General features: G+C 44.3%; 1 protein-coding gene across 2 annotated transcripts in view; it reads left to right on the top strand.

The window, feature by feature from the left end:
- Dock5 (dedicator of cytokinesis 5) overlaps positions 1–13,680 on the top strand; it is a 185,591-nt gene that overhangs the window by 75,095 nt on the left and 96,816 nt on the right. For both annotated transcript variants that reach the window (XM_004848358.3, XM_087216792.1), the window contains exons 6-8: positions 6,332–6,480; positions 10,769–10,904; positions 12,089–12,246. In XM_004848358.3, coding sequence (XP_004848415.2) covers positions 6,332–6,480; positions 10,769–10,904; positions 12,089–12,246 — 443 coding nt within the window. The remainder of the gene's footprint in view (positions 1–6,331; positions 6,481–10,768; positions 10,905–12,088; positions 12,247–13,680) is intronic.

Genomic DNA, 13,680 nt, shown 5'->3' with positions numbered 1-13,680 from the left:
CCTATGGAGAAGTGGAGAAGTGCTCCTCCGCATGGTGACATTCGTCCTGAGGTCATTGAAGGGACATTTGCCTTCCTAGTTCTGGTCACTTCCTCATCTTCCAGATTGGGGCTGAAGGAGGCAGGGAGGCAGATCACTCCTGGCTCCCTTTCAGCCCTGTCCTTATTCAGCTACTCTGCTCAATAGATTTTCAATTTTCTGTTCTTCCCTGCTGCCTCTTAGGCCTCCGTTTCCCCCAGCTTTGGCAGAGTGGTGAGAAAGCTGGCTAATAGGTAGTATTTGCTAACATGTAGTTCATAGGAACCACTGACCTCCATGCATTTAAAATTTGCCAGCAAAATTAAACCCTGGGGTGGTCTCTACTTCTGGAAAAGTCTGGAGCGGAGAGGGCTGTGGCCAGGGTGGGGACTGGGAACACAGTGAATCACACTTTCTTCCCTTTGTTTGCAGGCAGATAAGTGTAATCTTTGTGAGCTTCTGGTTATTACTGGCTGCCTAGCGCAGGCCCTGAAGTGTAATCAAGCTGGTCTCCTGGCTTGAAATTACCGTCTGATCCTTTATGACCAAAGTCAGGATGTTCCCAGTGCACACTCCTCTTGTCCGGGCATTTTTATCTGTGAATTGTAAGCCCCGCTTCTGTATGGCTCTGGTGATATGGGGTGGGACACAGAAATGACAGGGACAGCCACAGGCAGTGCTCTGGGTCTTTCTGCAGTTCTGATTTTTCTCTGAGTGGTTGCCCAGCTTGCAGGATTTCTTTCGTCTTAAGAGGCCAAAATGATCTTTCATTTGAATCCTTTTTCAAAAAGTCAGACCTTCTCCGGGCAGAAAAGGTTGGATGCAATGGATGGGAGAAGCTCTAGGATGATAGGAAGCAGGTGGGGCCCTGCTCAACCCAAGGACACAGAAGGACCGAAGCACCAGGTCTGGACCCCAGGAGTTGTAGCTCTGTGGTGAAGCAGGGACGACAGCAAGGTGTGGATGGGGGAAACGTGGTGTCACGCTTCTGTGTGGGCAAGTACATGAGGAGTGAATGCAGTGGTTGGCCCAGACGTAGTGGGTCAGGAAGTTGCCTGGGAGGAATAATTGAGTTGTGCAGTCCTTGGCAATGGTCCATCTTCCTTTATTTTACACATCGGTTAACTGCAGGGGGATGTTTGCCCAAAGTTAGCTAGCAAGCTAATGACAGAATTAGACAGCAGCCACGCCCCATATGTTCCCTCAAGCATGGTTCCCTCTGAATCATCACACCTTCCTGGAGGAGGAAAGGTTGATGGGCGGAGCTGATGTTGATCCAGGTGCACCCGGGAAAGGCTTGGGAATGTGGAGGAAAGAATCAAGGTCTCCTGACATTCAGTACCAGTACCAGGCTCTGAATGGCCCCTAAATTTCTCTCATACTCCTTGGATGCCTTCTGCATTCCTCTCAGTATTTCAGCAGAAAGATCAAGCTGATTTTCCTTGAGACTTAGCTTTTATCGCCAGAAATCTCAGAAGGAAAACAAGGTAAACATCTGGACTAAGGATATAAAAAGTGAGGCCTCAGCTGTCTCTGAGTACAAAAGTGGGAAAAGCCCTGAGTGGATGCAGGAGGGTCTTCGTTGTGTGGTAGAGCAATATCCAAGGTCTTTTGTTTGGTGTAGCTGCTTCTCACTCAAAGAGAAACAGGAGCCATAGTTTCGTTTATTTCCAGAGAGTTATTTTAAGATTGAGCCATCACGTTTGTTTTTGAGTTCCTACCTTATCCTGGGATTGCGCTGGGTCTTGTGGAGACGCATTATTAAATGATGTGACAGTGACTGAGTATAGAAGAGTCCACCAGGAAAGATTGGAGGTAGTGGAGAAGGCACGCTGCAATAGGCAGGCCTTGGTTGTATTTAGAAAACAGAGCAGGCAGTGTCTCAGTCCGTTTTCTGTTGCTGTTACAAAATACCTGAGGCTAGATATTTATAAAGAAAAGAGGTTTATTTTGCTCACAATTTTGGAGGCTGAAAGTCTAAGTTAGACAGCTCCATCTCTTCAGCCTCTGGAGAGGGCTTGCTTGGTGGGGTCCTGACATTGCCGATGGCCTCATGACCGACCGGAGTGTGTGGATGAGGAGGAGAGATCACAGGGTGAGACTGGAGGTCACAGCAATTCAGGAGCCAGGCCCGCTCCTTAACGAATCACTCCATTCCAGGAGATCAGCGTTTATCCCTCCCAGGACAGTGCGTCGGGGCCCTAGTTAGCTCCCGGTGGGCCCCCCTCTTAGAGGCCCCTCCTGCACATCTCCACACTGGAGCCCAAACTTCCAGCATGTGGGCCTATGGGGCACCAGCCCTATCCAAGCCTTAGCAAAGGGCGGGAGGAGAGAAGTGTCCGAGGAGCGGGACCCTCTGCCTGCTGGGCTGTGTGGGGCTTTGTCCTCAGCTGTCTGTGTGCTTCCCCACAACCCATGCAGCTCAGGGGCCAGCACTGTGCACCTTGTGTAGAACAATCTCAGGAATATGGTGGCAGGGCCCATTTCCTTGAAGTGGATGGGAAATTGCTTCCTCTGGTCAGCTCCAGCTTGTCTATTCACTATTCACTTGGCCCTGGGAATCATAGAAGAATGGCTGTCTTCATCCTTACTGGGGGAAGAACTTGGCAAACAAGGCCGATATGAACAGGCAGTAATTAGATTGCCATGGATCGTGTCTAATATAATTGGGATGGAGGACCTGGGGACATGTGGCCCAGACAAAGGGGTCCCTGAGCCTGGAGCCTCCTCGTTCCCGCAGGATCTTAATTAAAATCAGAAACCATTTTTTTTAAAAAAACTAAGAGTGAACAGATGGATTGCAGGAAAGAAAAAAATTATCTATTTTATGCCAAGCAGTTTTTAAAGGCAAAATCTTAATTGTCTTAATCCCTCCTTTTCTTTTCAGTTTGGAAGGTAATGAAATGGAAACATTTTGTAGCGATTGAATGAAAAAAGCAGAGGTTTTATTTTTGCTTTTTGTTTTTTTGTACCAAAGGATTGAACTCAGGATCCTGCACTAGCCAGGCAGGCGCGGTGCCATTGAGCTACATCCCGACCCTTACTTTTGGTTTTTAAAAACAGGATCTTTGCCTCATTTTATGCTTTTCTGAGGACTGAGGAAAAAGCAATGTGGAAAATGCGAAAAGCACAAAATGTCGGTCGTTCTGCAATGTTTTTTTTGTTTCGGTGATACAGTACTAGGAACTGACCCCGGGCCCTATGCCATGGAGCCATATCTCCTGCCTTTTTACTTTTGATTTTGAGAGTTTCTCAATGATTGGCCCAGGCTGGCCTCAAACCTCTTGCCTCAGCCTCCTGAGTAGCTGGGATTACAGGCACATGCTGTCATGCCAGGCTAGCTTCGCAATTTTAAACAGGCTTTGTTTGCTTGTTTGTTTTTGTTTGTTTTGAAACAGGGTCTTGCTTTATAGTCCAGGCTGGGCCTTAACTCACTGTGTAGCTCAGGCTAACCTGGTACTCATGGGGATCCTCCTGCCCCTGCCTCCTGAGTGCTGGGATTACAGGCATACGACCCCACACCAGGCTGCTTTCTGTATTTGTAAGCTCCACAGTGTTAAAGCACTTTGCAACCACAGATAAGTGGTGCTCCCTCCTTTTCCTTGGCTTCTCATGAACTCTGAACTTCTCTAGGGTTTATCACATCCAGATAATCACCGTGTGGAGTGCTCCCACTGCCCCATGAGGCCAAGGGCTCATCCTCACCTTTACTCTTCATGCAGGAGGCCCTGGGATCTTTTCAGTCCTGCTGCTAGTCCATACTTTACCCCGAAGTCTGAAAGAATGTCACTAGGGGACATCCTGTGCAGCCACCCACAGCGTGTGTGTGTGTGTGTGTGTGTGTGTGTGTGTGTGTGGTTTGTGCATGCATCATTTTTGTAGCATACTGCTGTATGTTCTTTTGTAATTTTAGAAGTATATAGCTATATACTGTCTCATAACTTTTACTTATGAATAAGAAAAAAGTCGTTTCATAGCATTTATGAAGTGAGTGAAATTGTACAGGTTTTTATTTAACATATTTCAAAAGTGATACCCAAAGCATTTTTATTGATCACTCGATCTAAAGTGGCCTCCTACCCCTACATACACAGTCTCATAGTCCCCTATTTATTTTCTTATTTATTTTTTATTTTTCAATTTTTTCTAAGTTTTTTCTTTCTTGCTCTTTTCATAACCTGAAATTATCTTGTGCATAGATGTGTCATACATAACATATGTATACATATATATATATATATATATATATATATAATTGCTGTCTTTCTCCTTCTAGAGTAATAGCTGCTCGAAGGCAGGAACTATTTCCAGCACACAGCACATGCTACAGACTGCTTTTAAGCACATACAAATATACATATATGTGTATGTACACTTACAATATATATGTATGTGTATATATGTGTACTTATATGAATCTATACATAGATGCATGCATGGATGTGTTTATAGGTTTGTACATATACATATGTACATATATATAAAATGAAGCAATCATATAGATAGAATCAAGGTTGTGATAGCTCAGTATCAAGCATTTGACTCTTAAAATGACTGGGACGTAAATGATTCATCGGTTGTAAATTAGTTCAGTTACAGTAAGATTTTAGGAAAGCCCAGAATAACAGTTCAGTGTCCAAATGATCTAACAATTTTCTGGAGAAACAGAGATTTTAAAATAATGTTTACATTTTTATTTTGTGACCTTTCTTACCTCTGAAACTCGAGTTCTTTCTTCATTATGGGCTCTTCCCCTCCATACATTTTATAGAGCATTTACTATTTCAGCTACTAGGGACACACAATGAACAACTTCCTTGTCTAAGAGGAGCTTGCTCTCCAAGGGAGGAGTCAGACAGGCCCACGTCATCCGTCATCCGGGGCTCTGCCTGTGGGGACCGGAGCAGATTCCAGGTGCAGCTAGCCGAGGAATGTAGGATGAAGTCAGAGTTAGCCAGGTGGACGGAAGGCCGTTGTGTGCGTGAGAAGGAGCTGGGGCTGGAGGTAGGTCTGGGAAGCAAGGTGCAAAGTAGTTCCAAGTGAAGGGAATTCCACATTGAGAGGGTCTGGGGCATTGGAAAGAGAGGAGCACATTCGCAGTGGAGGTTGGCCTGAACTATGGATGGGCGCATGGGCTGGAGTGGAGACTTCAAGGACTTACAGTGGGATCTGTTGTACCCCGTGGAAATCCTTGGAGGCTTTTAAACAAATGACTCAAGTTTATCCTTTATGACAGAGTAGTACTACATTGTATATAAATAGTACATTTTCTGTATCCATTCATCTGCTCATGGATGTATAGGCTGCTTCCAAGATCCAGCTGTTAAGAGTTGTGCTGCTATAAACATGAGTATGTGTGTTTTACTGTACTATGATATCTTTAGCTGCTTCAAGAAGATACCTAGAAGGGAGATAACTAGGTTAAATGGAATTTCTAGTTTTATCTATTTTTTAAGGAATCCCATGCTGATTTCCATAGTGGTTATACTAGTTTACATTCCCACCAACAATGTAGAAGGCTTCCTTTTTCCGACAATCTCTCCAGCATTTGTTATTATTTGATTTCTTGATGATGGCCATTCTTTCTGGAAGAAGATGGAAAATCAGAGTTGTTTTGATTTGTATTTCTCTGATGATCAGAGATACTGAACATCTTAAAATGTATTTATTGGCCATTTGTGCTTCTAAAGAAGTGTCTGTTCATTTCAGTTGCCTATTTTTTTTAACTGGGTCTTCTATTTTGGGGGAGTTCTGATTTTTTTTTTTAGTTCTTTATATATGCTATATACAGGGGTGCCTCAGTTCCTGAACTTAATTTGTTCTACAGTTTTGGAAAAGATGGCCATGTTTGTGTTTGTGTGGGAAAGATGGCTGCGGTTGTGTTTGTCACCCGATACAGAGTTTGCAAACGAAAACAAAATTTTGCCAAACCCTTCTGTTTGTGAACCAAATTGTTTGCAGACAAAAGCATTTCCGAAACCAAGGTACCACTGTATTAGTCCTGTCTGAGAAATAGCTGGCAAACATATTTTTCCAGTCTGTGGTTTGTCTCTCTACCCTGTAAGTAGTTGCCTTGGTGTGCAGAAGCTTTTTAATGTGGGTTTCTCCATGTTTACAGTTGTAATACTGCACAAAGTAGGAGTGGCTCGGGACAGAGCTATCCCTGGGTACATTAATAAAAAAAAATAGAGTACACGGCTTTCCATGTGACACAATTTACCGATCACCACCTCATAAACAATCAAAAGCTGCTCATTTTTCACCACACTTTTTTTTTTCTCTGTTCTCCCTCTACCTCGTTTTCCCATCTTAGAACAACAAGGTCACACTGTTCCGCCAGCTGCAGCAGATGACCTACAGCCTGATCGAGTGGCGCTCCCAAATCCTGTCCGGAACACTCCCCAAGGACGAACTGGCAGAGCTTAAGAAGAAGGTCACGGCCAAAATCGATCATGGGAACAGGTGAACAGGGCTGACCTTTCCCTGGGAACTGGGAATTGGCTGACACCTTCATGCTAAGGCTGGGGTTTACAACAAACTTTGTTTAAATTGGCACACCGTATTTGTACATCTTTATGGGCACACTGGTATTTCAGTCTAGGTTTACAATGATGTGATGATTAAACCAGGGTAACTGGTCTACCCCTCACCAGATCCCTTTCTCATTTCTTTGTTTGGAATCATTCAGCATCCTCTCTAGTAGCTATCTGAAATGCACAATTAATTGCTGTCAGCCATAGTCACTATACAATGCTGTAGAACATTAGAAATTGTTCCCCTTCTCCAACGTCACCCCAGTACCCCCTGAGCACCCTCTCTGCCCCCATCTCTCCGGTTTACCAGCAAACTTCTGTTCTTAGCGTTCCAGAGAATGATGCTTATTACTTTCTTTGGGTCTTAGAAAACATTTACTTTCACTGAAAAAAAATGTCACCACCTTCGCTGCGGTGTGTGTGCCGTGCTGACTGTCGGACCTCCCTGTGTGACAGGGGAGCTGTCCCAGAGCTGAAGAACCCCAGGGAGACCTGGCACTTTCAGATGCCCAAGACCATGTCTATTTTTATTCTAGCAAAACGGATGTTCATTCAGTATCAGACTCATTCTGTCTTCTTTCACTCCATCTTCCCCTAACTGGGACCCTGGTTTGCAGTTTGTGAAAACTCACTTCTCCAAAACAGCAGGCATGCTTCCCGGCTGGGGATTATCTGCAGCCACCTCCAGAGCATCCATCTCATCCCTGATCTTCTGTTGACTCAGGCACATACGTGGGTTCCAGATTTTCTCACCTTTGGAAAATTAGAAATTCAGCCACTTTATCCAAATTAATGGTGGCCTGGGGTTCATGCCTCCATGCCAGTCCTTTCAGAAAGGCCTTTCCTCTGTTGGTTTTTGTTGGGAGTTCACTTGGCGTTCAGTTTCTTCATATGTGTATATAATTTTTCCTCCCCCTTTACCTTGCTTCTCCATTCATACCCAGTCTCTGCAGCCTCAGGACTGTTGGATATCCCTCATAGACCTGCTAAAATACAGCGCATTGCCCTAACCATATAAATGCCACACTCTGACAACTGTATTCAGAAGTAGCTGGGGTGAACATAGCTTTGGGATTCAGCTTCAGGCAGTATTTATGAAATGACTCTGTTGTATGCTTCACGTCCTTATAACGCTATGAAGTAGCTGTTCTTATTTCCATTTTATGGGTCAAGAAACACACCAGATGAGCTCAAGTGAGTTCCTTCCCAGTCACATAGTCAATGAGAAAGCTTCAATTTGAGCCTAAGACTTTTCGGCTTCCTGCCTACTGCCCCCCTCTTAGGGCTGAGAATTAAGTCTCCTCCCTGACACTGGTCCGTCCTGAACACTATAACCCTAATGATTACACTGCCAGTCACGTAGTACCAAAAGACTTTTTCACTTTTTAAAATTTATTTTATTAGTACATGTTTGCAGTACATGCATTTTACAGTCATCTTGGGGAGTTGGTACATGGACATAATACAGCTTGTTTTAGTTTTTAGTCCCTTTCCCTTTTCCCCCCTCTCTCCTCCTCTAGTTCCCCTTTCCCCCTTTTCATTCTTCTTGCTATTGTTACTCTCAGTTCATGTCTATGGCATATAATGTCCACGTTCATTGAGGTTATGAGGACCTTGTACTTGGGGTATCTTCAGTCTACCTATTTCCCCATCTCCTCCGCCTCCTCCCCCCCTCCCCTCCCCCCTCCCCCTCTCCCCCTTGGTCCCCTGGACCCCTTCCCATCTGCAAGAGACGCATCTCTTGTCTCATTCTATCCTTTATTTTTCTCTTAGTTTATACTTTGCCTTACACAAAGGAGAGATACCGTATGGTATATAAGTTTGTGTGTCTGATTTATTTCATTCAACATTATATTTTCACCGGATATGGTGGCATATAGCTGTAATCCCAGCACTCAGGAAGCTGAGGCAGGAGAATCACTGAGTTTGAGGCCAGCCTGGGTTACAGAGTGAATTTAAGGCTGAACTACATAATGAGACTCTTGTCTCAAAAAAACAAAAAAATTTGTCTAAGTGCATTCATTTTCCTACAGATGTCTCAAATTTATCCTTTATAGCCAAGTAGTATTCCATAAAGATAGATAGTACAATTTCTTTATCCAGTCATCTGTTGATGGGTATATATGCTGTTTCCAAGATATAGCTATTATGAATTGTGCTGCAGAAAACATTGGGATGGATGTATTGCCATAATATGTATGTTGTAATATGCTCTTTGGGGAAGATACCTAGAAGTGAGATACTGGGTCATATGGAATTTCTAATTTCAGTTGTTTGAGAAATCTCCATACTGATTTCCGTAATGGTTGTACTAGTTTACATTCCCACCAACAATGTAAGAGGGTTCCTTTTTCACTACAGCCTTACTACCACTTGTTATTTTTTGATTTCTTGACGATGGCCATTCTTTCTGTAGTGAGGTGGAATCTCAGCGTTGTGCTAATTTGTTTCTGTCTAATGGCCACAGATGTTGAACATTTTCTTTGTGCTTCTTCCTCTATGAAGTCCTGTGTATTTCACTTGCCCATTTCTTGACTGGATCTTTAATTGTAGGTGGTCTAAGTTTTTTGAGTTCTTTATATGTTCTAGATATTAGTCCTCTGGCTGAGGAGTAGTGGACAGAAAGTTTTCCCATTCTGTAAGTTGTCTCTTCACTCTGCTGATTCTTTTGCTGTACAGAAGCTTTTTAGACAGATTTGTTGATTTGTGCTGTTATTTCTTGTGCAATTAAGGATCTGTTTAGAAAATCCTTTCCTACACCTATGCAAAAGGCTTTTTTATTTTGTTTTGTTTTGTTTTGAGATAGGATCTTGCTCTGTGGTCCAGGCTGACCTTGAACTCATGATCCTCCTGCCTCAGCCTTCGGAGTGCTGGTATTCCAGGCATTCACCACCAGGCCCAGATGTCCACTGACTTTTTAAAAAGCCAGCTAAGATGGGATAAGGCAGTTCCCTTTGCACATAGGCTGCCTCTGTCTTTTGGGATCTTGCCACACTGACAGTGGCCCCCAGAGGTCCCAAAAGTCTCTGGCACAGGATGTTAGCACACCACACAAATAGTGGGACGTGCGTCCTCTCCCACTGCAGCCTATGGAAGCAGCTCAGGAATGAAGCTCTGTCAGTGCAACCATGATCCTGTCTCTGAGCAGCGGGCAAGGCCATCCTTCAAGAGTCTGAATGGCCCACAGTCTGGCTGTTGTGGAAAGGAACCAGGCAGATTAAATCAGCTGGTGGAGATGTTATAAAACAGGGAAGTGGGAAGTTAGGAATTTTTGCTTTGTTCCAATAGACTTGGCATGTTTCCCCATTACCCTTGAGTGTCCTTGCTGTTTGGGCATCCCCAATCCCAATAGCTGGTGCCTGGAATGCACACAGGGCATTCATATAGCAGTATCCTGTTTCGCCAGTCTCCAACTTCTTGGAACTAAGCAGATCTTTTTCTACTTCTGCATACCCTCTGGGCCCAAAAGCCTGGAAGAGGATGGTGACTGTGTCCACCCCATGGCCTGCTCTTCCCACACAACACTCAGCACTACAGTTTAATGCAGCCAGTTCTTCTTGTACTACTTGTTGCAATACTTCTTGAGTCTGTACCATGTGTAAGAGATATTGCATTAGGTACTTTACATGGATTATTTCATTAAATTCTTACTATCTTGAAGGATAGGAAACATTTGCACTTGAAGAAATACAGGCTTTGCAAAATTAAGGGATCACAATGGTAACAAGATAATAAAAGCCAAGATCTAAGTCCTGGTATAACTACACCACAGCCAGTGGTCTGAGGAAGGGTATGAGAGAGCAAGAACCAGGATTTACTTCCTTGAGCTCCTCTACAACAGCCTTGATTTTAAGGAAGGCAAGGCAAGCTCTCAAATAGTTGTGCATTAATCCTGCATAGCTGCTGTACCCAGTCACAGAAAACCAAGCAAAGAAGCACTGGAGCAAGGTCTTTGGTTAGAATCAGTGCCAGTTTAGCTTTTCTTCTTGTGATCTGTGGACCAATAACTTTGCATGTCCTTACACAAATTTTGCTGGCATTATCTCGGTCGTTTTTAAACATTGTTCACATAGAAGGGAGGCAGAAATTGAAAGGAGAAAAGTTAGTTAGCTGTTCTTCCCTTGACTTTCTACAGAGTCTCTGGATTCTCTGATGAGGGCTGTTTTGCAGAGTCCCCTCTGATGGGGAGAATCACCTGACTGTCTCTTCCTCTCCAGAATGCTCGGGTTAGATCTCGTAGTGCGAGATGACAATGGGAACATCTTAGACCCAGATGAAACTAGCACCATCGCCCTCTTCAAGGCCCATGAAGTGGCCTCAAAAAGGATCGAGGAAAAGATCCAAGAAGAAAAGGTAAGCTTTCTCCAACTGAAGATTTTTGCTGCTGAGATTCCATTTTTGTTTTTTGGTTTTTGTTTTGTTTTTTAGCGAGAGAAAGAGAATTGTTGACAAGAGGCAGAAGTGTCTAGAAAATCTTTTGTGCTCTCATTGAAACATAGCAGAAAGAATGAGGCTATTATGTTATGTTCTGTTGCAGAATGAACACAAACATATATAAATAAAGTGGAAAAATCAAGATGCAGAACAGGGTATATGAAATGCTATTATTTGCATTTTAAAAATACACAAAAAAGCATACCCATGTCAATGCTCTCATGTGCATAGACTCTGAAATGATCAACAAGAGATTCATCATTAATGGATGTCTCTGGGAAAAAAAAACGGAGGGCAAGGGAAAAGATTATTGTGTAATCTTCTGTATTTGGTGCCTATGTTACGATTTCCAAAGTAAAAAATACTCTGAAATGTTCAGAAGGTATGGAGGGTAATAACTGTACTTTAAAGAAAAATGACAAAGAGAAAGCCAAGAAAAAAATCACCCACATGACTGCCTAGGTCAGTGGTGGCGAATGTATGGAGCGTGTGCTGAAGTGGGCTGTTTGTATCATCGAAAGCTCTAAAAGGTTCGCCATCACTGGCCCAGATCCAACAGTATTGACATTTTGATTTATTTTCTTCCAGTCTTTCTGTTCTGACAAGGAAAGCTTTGTGTCATTTCTCTTTAGTTTGTAGCCTTGAATTCTCTGGTACAGTCACATACATTTCGTTGTTTCTGAATCCAGTGGCAACCACAGCCAAAGGTGACGTTCTTCTAGTGGAATCTTTTGTATCCAATGAGAGTCGTTCCCATATAGAGGGATAATGGATCGGATGTGCTGCTTCTGGCCTTTGTCTAGCATCTCTCATAAGACGTAATAACGCTCTGCATCCTCGAAAACCATGCACAATCACATTCAGCCCGCATACACTGAATTCCTTGAGTTCAGGGCCCTGTACCTGGCAACCTTGCTCATCCGAGTGACGGTGATCATATCCTGCTCACCTGGTGGATCGTGGGCCCAACACCCCTGTCTTCTCAGCAAGTGCTTCTCCTGGGTGGTGGTTACCTTAGTCTCCCATGCACAGGGTGATTCTTTGCCAGCATTTCCAGCTTGCTGAAACCGAGGTGGTTTTTCTCTCTTGCCCTCTGTGTCCAGTCCCTTCTGCAGAACCTAGACACACGGAACCAGGCCATCTTCAGTGGCGCCCACACCTATGGCCTCTATGTGAACTTCAAGAACTTTGTCTGCAATATCGGGGAGGATGCAGAGTTGTTCATGGCCCTCTATGACCCAGACCAGTCCACGTTCATCAGGTAGTAGAGCCCCCATCACCTGCTGTGGGCCTTGTGAAGTACTCAGCCTTCACCTACCCTAGCTGAGGAGCTTTTGCTAGAGAATGGGGCTCAGAGGAGAGGTTGAGGATTTCTAGGCAGTAGAAAGCAAAGTGCTCTGGGCTCCGGAGCTGAAACAGTACAGGGACCCTTCATGCATGTCGTGAGACACCTCGAGAACCACACCATGCACAAGACCAAGAATTTACTTCAGTGTCAGTTATGGACTTTGGTGCTAATGGTTCGTCGATGGAGGCTCATCAGTTAGAACCACTGTGCCACTCTGCTGAGGATCCAGATGGTAGGGAGGGGGCCGGGATGTAGCTCAGCAGCACAGTACCTGCCTGGCAAGTGTGAGGCCCTGAGTTTGATTGCTGGTACTGAGAAAAGATGGTAGGGAGGTACTAGATATAAGGCAACTCTCTGTACTTTCAGCTCAGCTTTGCTAAGAACCTAAAACTGCTTTAAAAACAGTTGATACAGAGGCTGGGGGTTTAGCTCAGTGGTTTCGCCACCTGCCTTGCAAGCACAAGGTCCTGAGTTCAATCCCCATACAAAAAAAAGAAAACAGTCGACAGAAATTTTTAAAAGACTAGTGGAAATAATAATGGGTCTTGTTTAGTCCTGGGATGACAAACTACCTACTGAAGGGCTCTGGGAACATAGGTTTACTTCTGGGAAGGTAGATAAAAGCAGTTAGTGATAAACTGTTTCTGCAACAAATGTTTTTAGTATGATAATGTCATTTATAAGTGATGGAGTTGGAATGGCTGTTAGAAAAATTAAATTCTTGATTCAGCAGAGTTAAAACTTCCATACAAAGAAATTTTGAGTTGGAAAGAAGGCCTCAGACAACAGGTGGTGCAGGCCTATAGTCTCAGCATTCTGGGAGGCTGAGACAGGAAGATCACAGGTTCCAGCTCAGACTAGGCAACTTGCTAAAACTCTGTCTCAAAATATAAAGGGGCGAGGCACATAACTCAGTGCAGAGGCCCGGGATTCAATATCCAATACCGACCGCATTAAAAATAAAAGGACTGGGCGGAGGATTTAGCTCAGTGGTTCTACCACCTGCCTCGAAAGTGCAAGGTCCCGAGTTCAATCCCTGGTACCAAAAAAAATAAAATCAAAGGACGGTCACATCCCATAAAATGTGCTATCTCCGCCCCATGCTGAGTAGCGTTTGCCCGATCTGTGGGGGCCGCGTCTTGTGGGGCTGCAGGAAGTGACACTTGCAGCGCCAGGGACTCTCGACGATTCGAGGGACCTGTGTGCACTCTCGGGCCACTTCACAGCTGCCTGCCGGCTTTCCTGGAGCATTCCCGCCCCTCCTCCTACCCTCATAATCCTGCACCGAGGCAACCTCCTTGCCCACGTGGCCTCTCGTTAAAAACAGTGTTTTCTGTCTCTTGCCAG

This window comes from Heterocephalus glaber, unplaced genomic scaffold, assembly GCF_053883595.1.
Source record: "Heterocephalus glaber isolate CG9 unplaced genomic scaffold, H.glaber_assembly_v1.0 deba00001460, whole genome shotgun sequence".
In the NCBI taxonomy this organism is placed as follows: domain Eukaryota; kingdom Metazoa; phylum Chordata; class Mammalia; order Rodentia; family Bathyergidae; genus Heterocephalus; species Heterocephalus glaber.
Note: the sequence above shows the minus strand (reverse complement) of the source record. Positions and strands in the feature narration are given on the sequence as shown.